Here is a 22,451-nt window from a genome sequence, read left to right as displayed (position 1 = left end):
ATTTTAAATTATAATAGGCAAATAGTCTTGAATTTTATGTGCAAAAAATTCTATATTTAGATATTGATAAATATATAACAAAATATTGATAAATATATAGCATTTGATCACTTCATTGTTGGCAGAAACTGGCATACTTCAGCAGTTACAGTATAAACAACTTTAAATATTGCAAAACACAGCTATATAAGCAAGAAAGAATGTTTAAGAGATGTCTTAAGTTTATAATAACATTAATACCTCTGCTTAGGTGAAGGACTTGGAACAGAAGCTGGGGAGCTCCTTTGTACTTTAAAATATATACTTCAAAATTGTTTGTCCCTTTCCAGAGATATCACCTTGCAAATGCTTTCTAAACTTCTAAAGGAAAAGAATGATTTAAATTCTTCCTAGTACCAACATATACATCCTCCAAAAAAACCCAAAAGCAACAACATAGCTTTCACATACTATTTCCTTTCTGGCAGTGGTTATGAATACTAGTTCATAAAATATAATGGTGTCATGCCTTCATCATTCATAGAAGCATGCAAATATTTAAGAAATGCATGTGATTCAGTGCTCAAAAATTTTTTTTCCCCCTATGATTTCCTAATTATTTTTCTTCTGTTTTAAAATAGCTAACTTATTTAAATTTGGTTTAGGCTTGACAATTTAATGAGAATCATTTTTAGTCTTTGTCAATATGAAAGCAAACTAACATTTTAGCAATGAATACATTAGTATAGAAAGGAACAATGATGTTTTAGCATGGGAACTGGCTAGGGTTTTTTTTTCCCCTTTCATCCTTATTTTAAAGTGTTGATTTTTGTCCTATAGAAGGAAATTTTTTTTTAGAAGTCTTTTGATTAGCTGTTAGTCAATAAAGTCCCCATTTTGTATAACTGGGGTTGGGAGGCAGGAAATATACCATAAAACACAGTCTAGAAACCTTTGTGGATACAAACTTAGAAAATTAAAACCCTTTTCAATTTGGTGTTTAATTAAATATTTAAAGGACCTTGGCATTGGGAGGAATAAAGAATGGCTGTTAGAGTTCTCAGAAGGCAATTACTGCATAATTGTAGACTTGTATTAAAATATACAAATATTTGCCATAATATGTAATATGTAATTAATATGTAATATATTTTTAATTTTCTGAATCTTCTGGAGTTTGTAATTAGTGTGAGAGAATAATTGAATGTGGTTGGGGTTTTTTCAGTGAAAATAGATATAGATAGATAATTCAGTTAGACCTTTTATTAATTTTTTTTCATTTTGCAGATTTGAGAAGCTTAGAGTTCCAGTTTTTTTATTAGTTCATGATGCACAAGGAAATTCTAAATTGAAAGATTGATCAGATACAATCTTTTAACATAACTAGAAATTTTTCTCCTGTTCTTTAGTGCATTTCAGTCAGTCTACTATAAGCCTTGTCCTCTAGGAAGTTACTAGAAAAGTTATTATAGACCCATTAGCTTGTTAATTTGAATGGTCCTGGCAGTACTGTTTAAAGACAAAGGACAGTAAAGTAACCAAGAAAGAAGAAAAATGGTTCCGCTTATATACAGATGGGGGGGAGGGGAAGGAGCAAGAAGGATATAGTGGATCTGCTGAAATTAAGCAGCAAAGATCCTTGGCAAGATGGAACTACCAAGATAATTCAGGAGAACCTAGAAAGTTAGATGAAATATAGGAATAGAGAAGAGAAGTTATATGTGGTATATAATACGTTAAGTTTGATGATGAAGAGTTATAATAATGTTAGATAAAAACTTAGCATTCAGTAAATACTTAAATTTGACTTAATATGGACCCAGATAATTTTTAGTAAAATGTTCCTATCTTTTCCCAAAACTGTCATTAAATACATCCTCAGTAATAAACTGAAGCCTAAATTGGCTAGTCATATCAAACCTTCCTAGTTCAGGACTTGATTTCTAGACATTATAAGTAAGGGATTTATCTCCAAACTGGTTGACCTTTTGTTCCATCATTGCTAGCATAGTTACCACAAAATGAGAGATATTGAAAAGCCCTTGTTATAAATAGGTATTTACTATGTTAGTTTTTAAAGAGAAATGTTTTCTTTTGTTAAAAATGATCCCAAACATTTTGGTAGTGGAAAACATAAAGGAGACAAGTATCTTTCTTTTTAAAAATTTGTTAGTTTTTAATGTTATTCTTTCAAAATAAATTGACCATTTTATCTACTTACAGTGGAAACCTGTATTGTGAGCATTCATAACATTAGACTTGGAGTAGGGGCAGTTTTGTGACAGTAATGGGGATTCCCTAAACGAAAATTAGCTTGTAAAGGAGAATGTTCTGATTCTGCTTTGAAACATATGCTGTTCATTTTATACCCAACATGCTTACAAGAATTATAGCTTGTATGGTAGTAGTACTTCTTAGGAAACACTATTATGATTTATGCTAAAAGATTCTGGACTGTCCTAGAAACTAAAGACATTAATTTCATTGTCTAAGAATCTTAATTTTTGAAAAAAAGAAATAATGATGGGAGAATCATTATTAAAAAATAAATCTCACTAATTTGGAATGATTTGGCACTCTGATGTGAATTGTGAAAAAGTCTTCCTTTTTTAAAGCTCATTTTTTACTGCTTTTAAATAAGTACTTTAACTAATAGTGTTAAAAATTGAAGTCAGGAGAGATTTGCTTTAAAAGTTATGTGTAATAAGTACAATGGTGTGTAAACAATAGCTCTTTTAGTAGTTTAAGACTTTGGGAATTTTTTTACACTAGAATAGGGTCTATTTTTGTTGTTTTGTTTTGCTTTATTTAGACTAAAGGTAAAGTATTGACTGCCTAATTCTAAGTTTTCACATTGTTTCTACTTTAATGTGGTTTTGCTGTAACTTTAATGGAAGAATAGATGATATAGCAAATTCAAGTTTCTTTATGAACAGCATTAATTTTTAAATCAGGTGATGAATCCTTCAGAGCATGTATGTATTCAAAAATTTTGAGAAATTCACATTTGTTTTCTTTTGTCTAATTTATCAGCAACATGCTAGGCGAGTTTATGAAATTCTCCGATTACGTGTAACTGACATGGGTGATGCTGAACAATCCAGAGGCTATAGACTGGACATAAAAAGAAGATTAATTGGTCCATATAAGGTATAATTAGTTTCAATCATCTTGAAATATTATGTCCTATTTAATATTTGGGGAATCTAGATGATACAATGAATAGAGTGCTAGACCTGGAATCAGGAAGACTCAATCTTTGTGATTTTAAATCTGGCTTTAGATACTTACTGACTATGTGACCTTGGCCAAGTCACTTCACCTTGTTTGCATCAGTTTTCTTGTAAAATGAGCTGGAAAAGGAAATGGCAAACCACTCCAATATCTTTGCCAAGAAAACCCCAAATGGGGTCACAAAGAGTTGGACACAACTGAAATGACTGAAAAATAACAACATTTCAGCATTTAAAGGCCAAGAAGGAAGTATTATTGGATACCAGTTATAGGAGGGTTTAAACCATCCTGCCTTTTGACTTTTTTTTAACTTGCCTAGAAAAGCTCTAGAATGATTTAAATTTCTCCACTACTTTTAATTTTTTTTTAAATGATATGTAAACTATCCTTGTTAATTGAAGTACCTGCCATTAGGATAAATTCACACATAGTAGCTTTTTCTTTCACTTTTTTGTGCATCAAGGAAAATCTTAAAGACCAGAAGATCATCAAACTTTTTTCCACCTTCTTATTTTCTACATTTTTCCTATTTAGTATGCCTTTTCCTTAATGTATTAGTGGCACCCTTTTCTACCACCGTAACTATAAGGTGGCTTTTCCCCACCATGTTTTTGTCCCATGTTTCTGTCCTCTGTCTCTTTTTTCTCCCTTAATTTCTCTTCCACCTCTAAACTAAGAGTTTTCACTTTCTATATATGGAAGGTGTGGCAAGGTGGAGGTGAAAAAAATTGGCATCTTCTGAGCAACTATAAATGAGGTGGTTTTAGGGCTACAGGGACTCCAAACTGTCAAGGGACAGGGTAGAGTCATCTGGAAAGAATTCTTGGACTCAAGCAGTCTTCCGGTCAAGTGGGAAAAAGTTTATTGTAATTCTATGTAGCAGGCAGAGCTCTTTAGGGAACTCACAGCCTAACAGGAATGATGCTAAAGCTTATATAGGAAAAATTTTGTGCATTTTGTGTCAAATATGCTAATTAGGTGGTGAACATACAGTTTTTGTACCTTGGGCACAGGCATAATTCACTACTGGCATAGCCAGGGGCGGGGGAATGGTGTTGGGGGGGTGCTTCTAAGGGGTGTGTTTTAGATCCGTTACATCCGTAACAAGATAGCCTCAGGAGTTAATGTCTATAGCTTGACTTTTGGATTGTATATGATAACTGTGGGAATCAGTACATGATAGTCCTGACAAGATGGTCCTGTTCATACAAAGGAAATTCTACAGAGGTCAGCTTGTTCTTATAACAGGGAGAGATAGTTTGCCTCACTGAGCCTATGAGTCCTAGGACTGGGGTCCAAGCACCCCATCAGAAAGACTGAAGAATTGCCATGATGGTGTTTGGCAAAGAACTGGTCTGAGTATATGCATGGTTTTTCTGTTTATGGCAGTTTTAAATCTTAAGTTGCCTGTGTATGAATATTTAGCTCTCATTATTCATAGCATAGAGGATGCTACTATTGAGTATCACTTGTGGGAGTTATAACTTGAGTCTATTAATTCACTAGCTTAATTAAAAGTAGACACATAAAGAGCATCTAAGAACTACTTCTTTATCGCAGTTCTTCCAAGTGTGTTTCAGAATAATTTAGCTTAGTAAAACCTTAGGATTTAGCTCAAGTTGTTATATATTGATACGTGTACTGTAACCTTTTGAAATTATTCTTGGTTGATTTAGGAGCTATAGTCTGTTTTTCTTATGATGTTGTTCCTAAAAGGGCAAAGAGCTTAGCTAAAGGTGGTTTTGAATTTCATCTTTTATGAAGCCTGAAATGTTTACTTCAGAACCTGTGTAAGTATAGCTCTGAGAACAGGCAAAGGTAAGACACAGAGTGAAAAGTCCAGTAAACTATTATGGAGTAAATCCGAAGATCCTTTTGACTTTGCACCATGATTTTGTCTTAAAAACAGGTCTTTAAAATTCCATTGTGTGTTTAAATATTTGTAGGTTAAGAGGGAGAGGAAGAAGGTTTGGCTTCTAGAAGTTTCCAGCAAGGAGTTAGGATGAAAAAATTGCTCCAGGCAAGCCCTGAACCATTTTGTGCAACTTGAAGGAAAAAAAAAGCAAACCAAGCAGATCAGCTAGAAAAAAAGTGAATTATGTAATTGCCCAGGGAGCTTTGGACTGACTTGGGAAAACTCTCTCCTGGGTCTTGGCATATGACAGGTACTTTTTCTCTTCTCTTTTCTCTTTCTGAGCCGCAAGAAGATTAAATAATAGTGTCAGAGAGGAATGCTGTGTAAAGTCCTGCCCTGAGGAAGAGAGTAGAGAAAAGAAGTAGTTAGAGACAGGTACCAGCTAACAATGTGAGAACATTTGGCCCACCAGCAATTTTAAGTTAAAAGTCACCAGTGGCATCAATGTTTCTTCACTCAGGCATTTATTAAAGTCCTATAATTCTGTGCTAGGTACTGGGGATATAAAGACAAAACAAATAATCCTTGCCCTCAGCTTACATTCTGCTGGGGTGATACAACATTTGCATGAACAATTAAGAACAGTATAATTATAGGAGGTTGAGAACACTGACAACTAAGAGGGCCATAAAAGACTTTCCATTGGAGATGAATTGAGCTTTGAAAGGTACAAGAGGTAGAGGTGAAGAGGGAGTATATTCTAGGCATATGGGATAACCTGTGAAAAGACAAGCAGACAAGAGATAGAGTTCTGAGTTTCAGGCATAGCAAGTAGTCCATTTTGACTAGGTCATAGTATGCATGAAGTCTTGTGAATTAAATCTCTAGAGGGGTGGGCTTAGAACCAGACTAAAAAGATGTAAAGGTCAAACTCTTGAGTTTGTATTTCTGGGAAGTAATAGGGAGTCTGCTGAGGAGTTTTGAGCAGCAGAGTAATGTGATCAGACCTATACTGATTTGGGAGGATGGCTTGGAAAGAAGACTAATTGAACAGGGAGATTGATTAGGAAGCTGGTATAGTAGTCCAGGTTAGAGGTGATGAAGGCCTGAACTGAGGTGGTGGCCAAAAAAGGTGAAAAGAAGATTGAAGAAATGTCAATTCAGCTTTCACAACAAAACTTGGCGACTGTTTAGATAACAGGGAGGAGAAGTAAATAGAGTTGTGGATGACTCAGAGGATATGAATCTGGATGACCAGAAAAATGATGATGCCTTCAATATAACAAGGAACTTAGAAGAAACAAATTTAGGATGGAAAATAAACTCAGCATGATCAAACTAAAGCTCATTGAGATGCCTATGGAATATCCAATTGGAAATGTCCAGAAAACAATTGATGTGGAACTGGAGCTGAGGAGAGAGATTAGAGTTGGATGTATGAGTTTAGGAGTTATCTCAGTAGAGAAGATAATTGAACCTGGGAGTTGACAAAAGTGTAAGGGGAAAAAAAGGGTTCGGGACAGGAGTCACCTACAGTTAAGGGACAGGTGCCACCCACAGTTAAGGGACAGGCGCAGTAAGAAGTGATCCAACAATTAGAAAGGAAGCCAGATGAAAGCAGTGCTGCAAAAGTTTAGTTTGGAGAGAATATCCAGGAGAAAGGGGATGGTCAACGTTAGATTCTGGGATGTCTGACCATATGATTTTTCTGTTCAGTAAATTTCAGTGGTTTCTTGTGATTCTAGGATCAAATAGAGTTAATAAACATTTATTAAGTGCCTACTATGTACCAGGTACAGCTAGATGGCCAAGTAGATAGAGCACTAGGCTTGGAATTAGACTCACCTTTATGAGTCTCAGACACGTAACTAGCTGTGTGACCTTGGATGCAAGTCACTTAACCCTGTTTGCCTCAGTTCCTCATGTATAAAATGAGCTGGAGAAGAGAATGACAAACCATTCCAGTATCTTTGCCAAGAAAACCCCAAGTGAGGTCACAAAGAGTTGGACATGACTGAAACAAAACAACCTGTGCCAGGTACCGTGCTAAGAAAGGCACAGGACAGACAGTCCCTGCCCTCAGGGAGCTCACAGTTTAATGGGGAGATAGCACATTAAAAGAAGCTGAAAAGGGGTGGGGGTGCTCAGGGGAACGATAAGGCCTGCACTTGGGGTGAGTAATTATCTGAGGAGGTATGATTTAGAGTTGAATCCATCTTGCAAAATGATGAATTTCTGGAGATCATGAAATCTAGGAGATCATTTGAGTGGGAAATATTATTTCATCTTCATCTTATCCTTTTAAATTTTTATTTTTGTGTTTTATCATGTGCATAATTATTAGTATAATAGTTTATAAACATATAATCTTATCAGTAATTATACACATATTGGGGAACATGTGTAAAACATTTTTAACTGATAGCAGTACATGATTAAAAAAAAAAGCTTAGGAATCATTGGTGTAGTGGTGCAGATATGGCTAGATCTCATGTGAAAAAGACCTGGGGGTTTAAACTGTATTGAAAACTCAGTATGAGGTTATGATAGTTCAAAGAACTAGTATGCTCATGTTCTGGACAACTTATTATCAGTTTAGTTTGGGGGAGGGACTATAATCAGACCTTCCACCAACCACAGTGCTGTTTTCTCTTGCATCTTGCTGCCTGGCTTTGTCTGCCACCTCATCCCCCCTCCTTCATTGCCTTTGTTCCTTTCCCTAAGCACCACAAGTCCTTTTTTGCCAGAATTGGTTAGTGACAGAACTGGAGGTAGTAAGACATAAGGGAAGGAAGCAACCAAATCTGTTTCTCACCCCACACTGTACTATATGTGGATCTTTTACCCATTGTTTTAAGTTCTGACTTCTGAGATAAAGCATTACGTGACAGCTTAAAAAAAGCTATCATAGCCGCCTGTATTTTCCTTTAGACTAAATAGCCCCTGTACCTTCAACCGGTTCTTCCATGACACGTTTGGAGATTCCCTCACTGCCCTGGTTAACCTATATTAGTTAAATTCTAGTTTGTCATTGTTTTTCTTAAAATATGTTGGCCAGAATTAGACACAATTTTCTATATCTGGTCTAAGGCAGAGTACAATGGAACTATAGCCTCTTGCTCTGTACACTTTATTTCTAATGCAGTCTAGGACTATCACCTCCTTGTTCTGTACACTATAATGCAACCTAAGATTATAGGAGAGAAGAGCACAGTTGTCTTTGAGAAATGTTAGAGTCCTTTTAATAATTCCTAACTTTTCCCTTAAACAAAGAGTTATCTTTTTAATACCAATATTGTTCTGGTGATGTTGTATGACTACAAGTTATAACAGAAAAGTTCATGGTGTATGCAGACTGGCTAAATTATCAACAAGTAATGATATTAAAGAAGTTATATAAAAGTTTTCCTCAGAGGACTGTATGAAAAGAAAGATGATCCAGTCATATAATGAAAGTGAATAATAATGGATGTCCAGCCTACATTCTGCATTGTTAACCAAGCACATAAAGAGAATTTGAGGAAGCTTTTCCCCACTCCAACTCTTTGTGTGAACCCCCATACCCCGATGGAGTTTTTATGGGAAGATATTCAAGTAACAGAGGTGAACCAGTTTTTTTTTTTTGGCGGGGGAGGAGGAATGCAGTCTTGGGTATGGCACAATTTACATTATTGGAGGGAATATCTGAACTGATGAAATCACAAATTCACTTAGAATCACTTAGTTGTTTTTTGGCTGCCATTTACTAACTTGTTTCCCTGAAATCCTCAGGTCTTTTTCACCTGAATTAACTGGTTACATCTCCTTCCATCATGTACTTGTACCATTGTTTTTTTTTTAAACCCAAGTATAGAAATTGGAATATAATATGCATAATGTAATTTTATTCCATTTGGCTTGTAGAGATCTTTGGACTTCTAGTTCTGTCATCCATAAAGGGGTTGGATTAGATGCCTGCTAATGTCCCTTCTATCTTTAAGTCTATAAGCCTATGTTAGCCATACTTTCCAGCTTCCCAGTACAGGATAAAGGCAGATGGGACTTGATCTATTTGTTGTCTGGGGAATTTTATTAGACTGTAAATTCTCCAGGCCATGCTTTTTCTTTAAAACAAAACAAAACAAAAAACCCCAAACATTTTACTAAAAGCTTAACATTGAATCAGTTTATTTCATTTTTCCACCACTTCCATTAAGTCGTAAGGATCCTTTGCTATTCATTGTCAGTCATTTTTTCCTTTTATATGGTCATGTGACTGTTCCATTCTTCTGGTTCTACTTTTTTTTTTGTTCCTTACTCTTGTTTGTATACTTAATTATATTACAGACTTTCCATTGCATTAATCTACCACAATATAATTTTTCCTCTGTTAAACATTTAGATTCTTCCTATCGCTTTCCTCAAACACAGGACTACTATGAACATCTCTGACCAAACTGTTCATTTTGGGGTGTTTTTTAGGATATATTATTAATGATGAAATGATTGGGCCAAAATACATGATTCTGAGGTAACTTAATTATGTATCATCAGATTGAATCTAGAGTTTTTAATGACATCATTCTGTCTTTATCTAGAAAGGAACACTTTGTCTAGCACTTATGTTACATAGAGCATCAACAAGTATGTGCTATTGAGATTTTCCTCCTTGGGTTTTCAAGGTTTGTTGTGGTTGTGGTCTTAGCCAGGTTTTAAATTTTTAAAACCACTTAGGTTATTTTATCTGGAATAACTCACAAGTACCAAAAGTTCATGTAGGTTATATTTGGCATTATATAAGTAGGCATGGAGCTAACCTGAAACAAAGTACCATTTAAAAGTTCTATGAAGTGTCTAAATAGCCAGTATCTAGTAACTTTACTCGTAGTTTCTCCAAGGGATAGTTTAGTAATTTCAAGACAATCTTAACAATATTGCCTAAACTACCTTTTGGAAGGGACTGGTGTCAGTGTTTCCTTTTGTTTTGCTTTTCTTAAGATAATTTCTCAAGCATAAAGGGTGGATCAAGAATGGGCCTCCTGTCCCAGCTCTGACATATATGTGTGTCAGGGGAGGTCTTGGGACCCTGGGACAAGTTGTGTAACCTGTCAGTGCATCAGGCAACTCTTTAAAACTTTAAGTTGAATAATAGTTCTTGATGTGCACATGGGGAAACATTTCTCTATAGGGAATTCCTTACAGCTGTAAAATCACAGGTCCACTTTAAAACAAAACCAAACAGTCTTTTCAGGCATTGGATAACATCAGATAGAGGTAGAAAAAAGCCAGCTTTATTATAGAGACACTGTAATGGACACATACACAATCAATCATCAGCTCTCTCTTAATCCAGAGTTTTCATTGTCTCTTTTCCAAAAAGAATTGGTTCATACAAAGCAGGAGATCATTAGCTAAATTATGACGACTGCCTGATTCTGAGATTCTTAACACTGATACTTCTTAGCTATGTGACTTAGAGTAGATCACTTAATCTTTCTGAGTCATTGTTTCTGCATCTGTTGAGTGGGAATAATAACACTTGTATCTTCATCCTTGTAGAATAGAGATGGTACTTTTTGAAACTTTAAGCCCTTTAGAAATATGAACTCTTCCAGAAGATTCTGAACACAACCATGGCTGTTTCTCCACACGTGAGGAATTAAACTAATACTAAACAGATTCAGAATCATTCATTCTTAATCCTTAGAAAGTTTTGTTTCACAAGCCATTGATAATTGCCTGCAAAGCTGCAGGTCAAGAGAATTCCCAAGTTTTTGAAGTCACAAATCCTATTTTACCAGTTCAAATTTGACACTAAGATGAATACATTTCTTTCTCTCACTTTAAGGGCTGTTTAGTAATATTCTTCATTTGACATGTGCCTTTAGATTAGTGCTGCAGCCTACTTCTATTGTTTTCTTGGGTAAGGTCTGTTTAATGTGTCAGCCAATCACGTATATTTTCTCCCAGTTATTTGTATATTGTTTTTCAAGTGTAGCTAATATCTTATATTCCTAGATATACTGACTTTTAGCAACATTTTCTTCAAAACATGAATTACTTAACAAAAAGTCTGTAAACCAAGAAATCTCTTTAGTATATTTGAAAATCGTTATTGACATTGTTGTTATTAGAGATCCCAGTTAAATGTAAGATAAATCAGATAGGAGCCAAATTAGAATTTTACCTGTTTACTTTAAACCTTTTATGAACATATTCGTTAAATTTGAAACAAAATGAAAAAGATTACATGGAAAAGAGTGTTTAGAATATTTAAACATTTTACTGAATTTCAAGGCTTCAGGGAGCACTATATACTTTCAAACCAAAAAGTATTTTTTATAAACCAAACTCCCCAAGGAGTTCTATTAAAATATATTTTGGAACTCTAGTTTGAGTCAAGCATAAGAAGTTTCTATAAGTCAGATGGTCTCTGTCAGGTAAGAGAAATGAAAGGATTTTGAAAAAGTATACAACGTAAGATAACTGATGTGAAGTAAATGTATGTAAACATATTTATAAATTGTTAAACCCTATAAATAAATCAATAGTATATGGTCCATGATTAGTGGCCCCAAGAGACATTGTATTAGAGAGCATTGTAATCATCCTTAATGATGAGGATATCAACTGGTTACATATCTTTCCCAACATCTGTGTTAAAGAATTTAATTATCCATTATGAATTTATATATTACTCAACTGAACTTCTTGAACCTATTACAATTTTTCTTTAATTAAGAAAAAGCAGTATTCCCTTTCTTCCTTCTCCTACTATTGAAAAAAATAAAAAAGGCTCTTGTAACAAATATGCATAATCAAATAAAACAAATTCCCACATTGGCCACATCCAGAAAAGATATGTCTCATTCTTCGCCCTGACACCATCACCTCTTCATCAGGAAGTGGGTAGGTAGGGGGGCATGTTTCATTATTGGTATTGGGGAGTCATGATTAATTTTATTGTGTTGATCTGAATTCTTAAGTTTTTCAGATTTTTTAAAAGAATTTTAAAGAAGATTATTGACCTGAGTTCTTAAGTTTTTCAAAGTTACTTGTTTTTATTGTATAAATTGTTCTCCATGTTTTTCTCACTTAACTTTTCATCAGTCAGCTTCACTAGGATTGTTGAGACTTTCTGAAATGGGATCATGATTAGAATATGGCCCTGAAAGGCCTCTATTCAAAAGGAAAAGAAAAAATGAAAGGAACTATAGAATAGCATTATTTAAAATACAGTCATGTCAGAAAAATCCAGGAACTAAATAGCGGGTAAGAATGAGGGAGAACATTTGAGTGGTTTTAGTTTTGTCTAAGAGGCTGCTCCCTAATAAGTAGAGCTCTCCAGAAGTGTAATAATAGGCCTTGACAGGTAGTGGGTTCCCACTTGCTGGATATCTTAAAGCAGATACTAGATAATTTTTCAAGTATGGATTGAACTAAATGACTTCATATAGGAGCTGGTCCCTGAGCTGGTTGTTTAGGCGTGTGAAGGATTCAGTAGTCAGAAATTGGGGACGTGTGCAGTTTAGGTGTAGGGAATGACATGAACAAAGTCATAGAGGTTGGAAAGTGCAGGATAAGTTTTAGCAAATAATAATTATCCCACTTTAAATGTAGCTTAGCATATATGAAGAGAAATGGTTTGATATAAAGTTAGAGTAGTTGCTTGGAGCCAAATTCATAGACTCTTGAATGACCATCTAAGGAGCTTGGACTTTACTTGTATTAGCTATGGACTTTGGATAAGTCATTTACCCTCCCTGGGCTTCAGTTTCCTCTTCTAGGGAGTGTTGAACCATATGATTGCTACGTTCCAAAGGGGAACTATTGAAGGTTATTGAGCAGAAGAATGATTATCTGAATTTCCTAATTAGGAAAATTCATTTTGTAGCAGTATGTAGAAAATATTGTGGTCAGGAGAATTGGAAGCAGGGTTATTATCTTATAGCTATTAAAATATTATAGCTAATAGCTATATCTTATAGCTATTAAAATATTCCAGCCAGGAGGTAATAAGAGCCTAAATTAGGTTGGTAGCACTGGGAATGGAGGGGGAAGGTATAATTGACAGGACTTGATAACTAGATGTGAGATATGAAAGAGAAAGAAGAGTCAAAGATGACTATGATGTGAGTTCTGGAGCCTAGGTTATTAGGAGAATAAAAGGCAAGTTGAAGATTGGAGCAGAGAGAGAAAGCTAACAGGGAACTAATATTATGAAGTAAAGCAGAAACAGGTTAGAAAAGGTAGTTTGACCAATAACGTCCTTTATCTTCTATCTCTATGCTAATTTAAATAAAACCTATAAAACTTCACTACTAATTCCTTAATAATTTGTAATGTGAAGCCTTTTGTCTCTAAAGAGATGAACTTGTTTTCCTCTTACACTTTTTTGTCTTCACAGTATATAATTAGAGGTAATAAAGCTGTATTTCCTTAACTATTATAGAATTCAAACTGATCTCTCTTAATTCTGCTTTTGTTATGATCAGTACATATTTTTATATTTGTTATGACTTTGAAACAAGTAGATATTTCATAATGTTAGAACTTAAAAGTACCAATCACAGTTGATTGGCGTGCCCTGCCTTTTCAGTTCTCTTAATTCTTCATAATTAAGTGGGTAAACATGGTCCTCTGATCTAAACATGACAAATCTGTGTTCTCAAAAGAATTTTTGTAAGCTTAGAAGTTACTTTGGGTTAGAGCTAAGTGTGGGGATATGAGAATTAATGAATAGTTTTTTGAGATTAAGAATTACTTCCTATTTTAAAATTTTTATAACTGATACTCTTGAGTTAGAAGGGACTTCAGTAGATATTAAATAAAATCCATACCTGAACAAGAATTCCCCACACAATATCAATAAATAATCATCCAGCCTTTCCTTAAAGAACTCTTAATGAAAAAGGGGACACTCACTATTTCACGAACCAACTCAGTTAACATCCAGGTTTCATCATCTTTCTCATTGTTCTGCTACATAAGAACAACTAGCTTGTTAGTTGTACAGCTGGATTGGACCCAGATTGCTTTAATTGACTGGTTTTGTCATCCTGGTATGCCCAGAAGGATCATTCATGAAGAACATCGTTCTTTTCAATGTTTTGTTGATGATCTATAAAAAGGAGCTCAGTAAATCCTCAGATTTTTTAGATGATGATTAGATCAAGTTAATAACTTAATACTAAAGACAAATAAACGTTTGAATGTTTTAGACCAACTGGAAAAAATCTGAACAAAATTGGATGGCAGTAAGGATAAATATGTAGTCTTTTATATTTAAGGCCACCAAAACATAGAGTAGGAACAAGTCAGCTTGAGAGTTATCATTTACTACAAGTTCAATACCTCACTTATGTGGTAACATAAGAGCAGAAAAGCCACTTGGTGATACTAATTATAATAGTCAACATTTATATTAGAACTTTAGAGTTTGCAAAAGTGCTTAATATACACTATTTCAGTATCATCTGATATCCTGCCTGAGCTTTAGTCTGCTTGTACAGGTAGGACTATGATCTCTAAGGCCACTTCCAGCTATAAAGCATGAAATGTAAGAACCAGGAAATCCCTCTTACTATGTTTTGTACTAATTTAACCCCTATTTTGGAGATTGTCCAGTTTTGTTCAGCACACTTTAAAAATGGAGGAGATTCAGAAGAGAGAAATTATTAAAGGAACAGAAAAGAGTGCCCATAGGGAGGAGTTTACCAGAAAAATTTTAAGGTAGTGACTTAATTGGCATATTCAGACTTTTAAGAGAATGATGGTAATTTTTTCTTCGTGTCTATAAAGGTATAAGTTTAAATCAAAGGATTAAGACTGCAATTGGGCATAGAGGAATCCTTTTACCTTTGGAGGGATTGTAGTGTCTCCATTGATATGGTTCAAAGAATAATAGTTTTGGAGCTAGAAAGGCCCTTAGAAGCCATCTAGTCCAACTTTTTCACTTTACAGATAAGGAAGCAGGACCAAGAGGACCAACTTGCCCAAAATCTTCCAAGAATAGAACAGAGTAGATGACTCTCCTCAATGACACCAGTGGTGGGAGGAGGCTATAATAGAAGTCTCACAGTCTTCACTCTGATTCAACAGAAATAAATGCTTCACCAAAGTTTTAACAGCTTCTAGAAACAGTCTTAGATATGTAATACATGCATAGAGATATGTCAAATCTAGGGCTCTGGAGATGACCAAATTCAATTCCCTTCTAAGAAAATGGTCCCAGGAAGAATAAGTGATTTGTGCAAAGGCTCAGCTAGTTGGTAGTAGAGACAGGGCAGATGCTTCTCCCTCTGTGCACTACCTACTATGACTGTCATATAAATGGGAATGTGTCTGGATGTGGAGAGTCTCACTTTGACATAAGTTTAGTCTTGAAAGGTGTAGTGGTGAGAGAGCCAGCCTCAAAGCCAGAAAAGCCTGGGTTCAAGTCCCTTCTCTGATACCTACTGACTGTGTGACTCTGAGCAAGTTGCATAACCTTTTAGTGCCCTTGCCACCACTTTTGTTGAAGAGAAAGTGCCCATAAGTATTGGTAGTGTTTCCTCATGTAGGAGTTCCCTATACCCATGAAATTACAGGTCTAGTTGCTATCCCTATATTAGTGCATGTTGCTCTTTGTTCATTCACACTAATTTTTCTGTGCAGTAAGGTTTAATGTGTGATTTTCCCCCTAAAGTGCAAGTCTTTCCCAAAACTGTTTCATTTGGTATTAAAATATAAATCAGACATTGCATTTCTGTTAGCCATGTATTTATGAAACTAGAGCTAGGTCCACTCAATGATAAATACTAACTTTTTTTGTTCCTAAGATTTCTGTCCTCTAATGAACTACTATTGCTTATATATTTTTGGCAGTGTAAATGCATGCACTCATAGGTCATCAACTGGAAGGGACCTCAGAGGTCATTTAGTCTAGCATCCTCAGTTTATAGATGAGGCAGCAGACCCAGGGATGTTGTAACTTTCCCAAGGTCATATGGGTACTAAGCATGAGGATGGAATTTGAGCTTAGGTTTTCTAAATCCAGAGCCAATCCACTTTATCATATAAATGTGAAATTTTACTGTATTACTTTTTTTCTGATTTGTACCAAAATACAGGTGAAATAATTGAAATGTAAAACATTTGGGGGGGGGCATTTTTATTTCAACAACCAGTACATTGGACTGATTTCATAATCACCTGACATGTAAATATAATTACTTCAAAATATAACTTAGTAGACAGGCCAGTTATAATATTACATTTTACAAGAGGTTTTTTTTTTAATTTTACTACCTTAGGTATAATACCACAGTAGACTGTATACATACTTACTAGAAATTCATCAAAAAGAAATTTCTTAATATTAAAACTGCTTGAAGATGTCTAACTTAAAAAAAATTTTCTATTATAATTCTAGTATTTTAATATCAATGCTCATGTACTAAGCCTTAAAATATTTGTATGTATCTTTGAGGAGGGTAGGACTACTGTGGTTACTTTGGATCTTTCTTTATGAAACTGACCAAGAACCTTGGAAAACATAATTTTTTTCCTCTTCACTGTCTTTTCTTTGTTTGGAATGAATTTTGGTATAACAGCCACAATCATAAGAATTGTAAGGCTAATACTGACTGTAAAGTCACAAAACAAGTAAATTGCTTTTGAATAAATAAGCACAACATTAATAAAAACATGTTTTATTTAAAGTTTCTAAAGGGAAATACATTTTCACACAATGGACCATGAATGAAGAAATTGATCCATTAAATATTTTAAATACAAATAAATGTGGTGGAGTTTCTTGTTTTTCGTAAAATTGGGAAGCTGAGAAATAAAGCTTCCCTATAGAGTGTACTTACTATATAAACAGAAGGTTTTGTGTCTGGATGATTTATGGCATATAATACTGTTGTATTGCCAAGTAGTCACTTTGAATGGACAGAGTAAAATAAGGAGAAAAGGGAACTTTTAGAATTACAAACATTTTTACTTTCTAGAATTATATGTTCATTTATATGACGGTTTTAATATTTAATTGTACTTCAATTAAAAAATCTTTTTGTGACTTAAGAACCAAAATGACCAGATCCATGTTTCCTTATTTCAGGCATGGGGTATATAGAGAAGATTGGGGGTGGGTGGGAGGGAGTATGTAGATATGAAAGCTTAAAGGAAAATAGTCTAAGTTAATAGATAAATATATGTCTTCCATTCTACATTTAGAGTAGAGTTTTTTCTTTATTCACAGATATTGTATGTTCCAAGTAGAAAAGTAATTCTGAATTAACTAAAGGTGAAATATATTAACAGTGCAAAAGCATAATTTTGTTTTGTTTTTAACATTAAGCTTATTTGCGTAACTGTTCTTCACCTGGATGTCCTGTGGGCACATCAAGACCAGAATGACCAAAATGGAACTCATTATCTTCTCCCTTGAAGTTTTACTATCCAGACTAGCTTATTTCTGTTGAAGGTGTCACCATACTTGCATAAACTTAGGACTTTTCACTTAACCTTACTTTTCCTGTGAGCCAATCAGTTACCTCTACAACATCCAGCCCCTTCTCTCTAATAAGTTGACTACCAACCTGATTCAAGGTACTTTCACTTTTCATCTGGAAAATTGCAGTATCCTTCTAATTGCTCTCCTAACTTTCAGTGCCTCCCTCTTCAATCTTTCTCTACTAAGCTGTCAAAATCATCTTCCTAAATTAGCACAAGTGTGACCTTGTCACTCATCTGCCCAAGAATCTTCAATGATTCTCTGTTGTCTTGAAGATAAAATACAAACTCCTCAGCTTGGCATTCAGAGCCTTTTACAATCAGTTCCAGCATATTTTTCCAGACTTATTTCATATTATAGTCAATTCTGCTGTAACTTTTTTTTTGAAAATGTGAATTTGTTCCAGTATGATTTATATTTTAGAGAATAGTTTGAACATAACACAGATTTTGTCTATGCAGTTTCACCCTACACTTTCATCTGTGAGAAATAGCAAGAATAGAAAACTGTAATACTTACTGACAATAACTCACCAGCTGTATCTCTTCCCACACTCAATTACACAAGCAAACCTCAGCTTTTTCACAGCAAAGTGCCATATTTATGGTATATCTCCTATGGTACTCCACCTCCCTCTCCTTACTTTCCAAATAGCCATGGGCCTCTAGAATTACAACCTCCTGAGGCCACCTTCTTTTCTTAGCCCTTGACATTGCCAGCTGGTGGCCATGAATGCTGCTATTTGTTTTGTAGTATTTAAAATAATCTGTAACATGTATAAAATTGCGCTACTGTTTTTATTAGGTTCCTGTTTTTTATGTGTCACTTATTAAGTTTTTGAATGTTGTGGCCATAACCCTATATTTTTCCATACATACTGTGGTTTTTATTGTGTAGTTTTGCACATTGAGATGCTCTTTGGGAATGTATATCATATTATATCAGAACTGATCATACTTCATACATAACATGTTCCAGCTTAAACTGGCCTGCTTGTTCTTCTGAACTCCTCCATCTTTCTCCATGCCCTTTGCATAGGCTACTTCCTAAGTCTGGAAAATATGTTTTCCTCACCTTAGCTCTGCTTCAAGGCTTAAGCTCAGGTCTGCCTCCTATGGAAAGCCTTTCCTGCTATCCTTTGTTAGTGTTTTTTCCCTCCTTAAATTATCTCTTATTTATTTTTCTGTTTACATGTTGTATACTACACACACACACACACACACACACACAAGAGCAGCATACTCCACACATAGTAGATACTTAAATATTTGTTGAAATGTTTCTTGAAGCTTATGTCTTATTTACAAATATAAAAGTGAAATCTCTGGCTACTGCCTATTTCTGCATTCCAGCAACGTTCTTACATTATTTCTTATTTTTTTCTCTTAATTAGTCAGTGTTGCTAAATGATTGACATTTTCTATGGAAAATACCTTGATAATTATGAATACTTCTTTATCCTTAGTTTCCTATTTTCCCCTACCAAAAAAAAAGAAAAAAACCCCTCACCAAACTAGTTTTGAAGGGATTTTTGGAGGGTAGGATCAGAGAGTTGCCCTATGATGAGAAATATTATCTATCAACCTAAAACTGTACCAAAGAATATATGATGTGAAGGAGTGTGATAAGAGGACAATTAAAACATGCTATTGAATGTATTCTACTTTAAAAAAAGTGGGTAGTGCTGTTTATTGGGGCTTGGTATCATTTGATAAAGCAAAAAGCTCAGAAGTAAACAACTGAAGACAGCAAAAGCTGTTAACAGTGTAGAAACAAGCAACCCTGGCTATTATATTATTTTGATTTCTACTTATTACCAAAATTCTGAGCTTGGTCTAAAAACCAAGGGTCTTATAAAGGTCATTTAAATATCTAGTTAGTCAGTATTATTAAGTGCCTTCTAAGTGGCTAAGTGCTGGAGATACAAAGAAAGGCAAAACAAACAAGTCCCTACTCTCTGGGAGCTCAAGTTCTAAAGGAGGAGACAACTTGCAAACAACCATATACAAACAAGATATTTAAAAGATAAATTGGAGATAATTGACCAGAGGGAAGGCACTACCATTAAGGATTACCTGGAAAGCCTTCTTGTAGAAGGTGGGATTTTGTCTTGGCCCTGAATAGAGTTAGAGAAGCCTAGGTAAGAATAAGGAAAATTCTAGGCGTGGTTGATAGCCAGTAAAAATGTCTGGATTCAGAAGATAGGAATGTTTTGTTTGTGAGGAACAACAAGGGGCTATGTCACTGGATCCTATAGTATTGTAGGATAAGATGTAAGAAGACTGGAAAGGTGGGAAGTTAGGTTAGAAATAGTTTTGAATACCAGATAATTTTATATTTAATCCTGGAGGTGATAGGGAACCAAATGAGTGCTCAGTAGCAAGGACAAGACAGGGATTTAAAGTTGCTGTTAAAAAAAAATCTTTCCAGTGTGGCAAGGATGAGATCCCTGAATCCTTTGGGACTAATATCTGTGTGGCAGAAGCACTGGTAGATTCTACTAAGTTGAAAAATCTTTTGAGTATGGTCCCAGCAACAGATGGTGAGGTTGGCCCTCAGACTGCAAAATACAGAAAGGGTTCCATCACCATCAAATTGGCTGCAAGATGATGAATTCTCTGTTCATAGTAACCCATGTATAAACCACTCAGAGAAGACTGAGGATTGATTTTGCAATGGAATCAGGGTTGAGGGGAAGATTAATGCCCAGTCCAAAAATTTCCTTACACTAGTTTTTCACTCACATTACCCACCTCGTATTTTATGTTTGTCTTTAACTGAGGCCAACATCAAGTTCTCTTGGGCACTATTCCCAAGAGTATTTGCAAGCTTCAAATCTTTGGTATTTTTTTAAATTAACTATTAACTTACTTTCTGTTAACTATTAAGTTTAAATTTTAGGCTTCCTTAAAGATTTTAAACTATATTTACTCCTGTTACTTATAGGCTCAGATCTAGAATTACAAAGAATCTCAGAAGCTATCTAGTCTCCCCCTCCCTAATACCCCTCCCTAATTTTACAGGTATGACAACTGAGGCCCATAGGGGTTAAATGTCTTGACTGAGGTCACACAGGTTGCAAGAATCAGAGGTGAAACTTGAACTGAGGTCCTCTTGACTCAATATTTCCACTGCTACCACAGTTGTTTAGGTTGTTTTTAACATTGGATATTATTGTTAAAGTTACATAGATTTAAGGAAATAAGCTATTGACTTTTTTTCCCCTAACAAATAATTTTATTTACTGCCTAGAAAAAGCAGAGAGATCTTGCCAAAATGAGAAGATGTCTCAGGCCTGAAGAGCTGACAAACCAGATGAACCAAATAGACATAAGCATGCAACATGAACAGTTGGAGGAAAGCTTCCAGCAACTTGTTTCAGACTACAGGAGGATAATAGAACGACTTGCCCAAGCATAAAGAAATGACCTTTCTAGACAGGAAATTTGAAGATTTGTATACATTGTGCTGTGAAACATCTGTAATGGCTTCTTAATTGAGAAATCTTATGTGACACTTTGTATTTACATTAAAGGCTATCTTTTTTTTCTCTATTTGAAGATTTTGTTCTAGTTGGTTTGGAATTGTAGGTTCTAAAACATTGTTTGTATTCTAGGATCATTCACTGCTAAATAAACCACAGGTATAGTTTATGAAATACCCATTACTGCCATTTCTTTTCTTCTTAAATAAGCATTTGAAATGCTAACTTGGAAATGTCAGATTGTAGTAACATAGCTACTCTCTTAAATGAAGGGATAAGGCAAAATAAGAGTATAGTACTCAGCATTAAATATCCTCAAAGATTTTGAATTCTAAATTTTCTCTTCCCCTCCCCAAGATGGTGTGCAATCTAATATAGGCTATACATATACAATCATATTAAACATTTTCACATTAGTCATGTTGTAAAGAAGAATTAGAACCAAAGGGGAAAACCCTGAGAAAGAAGAAACAAAATAAAAGAAAATAGTATGCTTCAGTCTGCATTCAGACTCCATAGTTCTTTGTCTCGATGTGGATACCATTTTCCATCATGAGTCTTTTGGAATTGTCTAAGATTATTGTACTGCTGAGAGGAGTTAAGTCTATCAAAGTTGGTCCTCGCACAGTGTTGCTGTTACTGTGTACAATGTTTTCCTGGTTCTGCTCAATTTACTTATCATCAGTTCATTAAGTCTTTCCAGGTTTTCCTGAAATCCACCTGCTCATCATTTCTTATGGAACAGTAATATTCCATTACATTCATATACCACAACTTGTTCAGCCATTCCCCAATTGATAGGCATCCCTTCAATTTGCAACTTTTTTCCACCACAAAAAGAGCTGCTATAAATATTTTTGTACATGTGAGTCCTTTTCCCATTTTTTGATCTCTTTGGGATACAGACCTAGAAGTGGTATTGCTGGGTCAAAGGGTATGCACAGTTTTTTTTCAAATTAATTTATTTTAATTTATCAACAATCACTTCCATAAGCTTATGAATTTTAAATTTTTCTCCACCTCCCTTCCCAACACAGTACATAATCTGATATAGGCTATATATATACATTCCTATTAAACACTTTCACATTAGTGATGTTGTAAGGAAGAATTAGAACCAATAGGAGGAACCACAAGAAAGAGAAAACAACAAAGCAGAAGAAAAAATAGCAATAGTATGCTTCGATCTGCATTCAGACTCTATAGTTTTTCTTTTGGATGTAGATAGCATTTTCCATCATGAGGCCTTAGGAGATGTTTTAGATCCTTGTATTGCTGAGAAGGGCTAAATTTATTAACGTTAGTCATAGCACAATGTGGCTGTTACTGTGTGCAATGTTCTCCTGGTTCTGCCCACTTTACTCCGCATGAGACCATACAAGTCTTTCCAGGTTTTTCTGAAGTCTGTCTGCTCATCATTT

The 22,451-nt window shown here is 34.9% G+C and overlaps 1 protein-coding gene across 1 annotated transcript in view; it reads left to right on the top strand.

Annotated features, from left to right (window-relative positions):
* Positions 1 to 21,100, top strand: part of HAT1 (histone acetyltransferase 1) — a 77,382-nt gene extending 56,282 nt beyond the window's left edge. Inside the window, exons 10-11 of the mRNA XM_020990964.2 lie at positions 3,013 to 3,129; positions 20,799 to 21,100. Of these exons, the coding sequence (XP_020846623.1) occupies positions 3,013 to 3,129; positions 20,799 to 20,966 (285 nt within the window). The 3' untranslated portion in view covers positions 20,967 to 21,100. The remainder of the gene's footprint in view (positions 1 to 3,012; positions 3,130 to 20,798) is intronic.
* The last annotated feature ends 1,351 nt before the right edge of the window (positions 21,101 to 22,451 follow it).

Source organism: Phascolarctos cinereus, unplaced genomic scaffold (genome assembly GCF_003287225.1).
Source record: "Phascolarctos cinereus isolate Bilbo 61053 unplaced genomic scaffold, phaCin_HiC Scaffold_726;HRSCAF=1367, whole genome shotgun sequence".
NCBI lineage: Eukaryota > Metazoa > Chordata > Mammalia > Diprotodontia > Phascolarctidae > Phascolarctos > Phascolarctos cinereus.
Note: the sequence above shows the minus strand (reverse complement) of the source record. Positions and strands in the feature narration are given on the sequence as shown.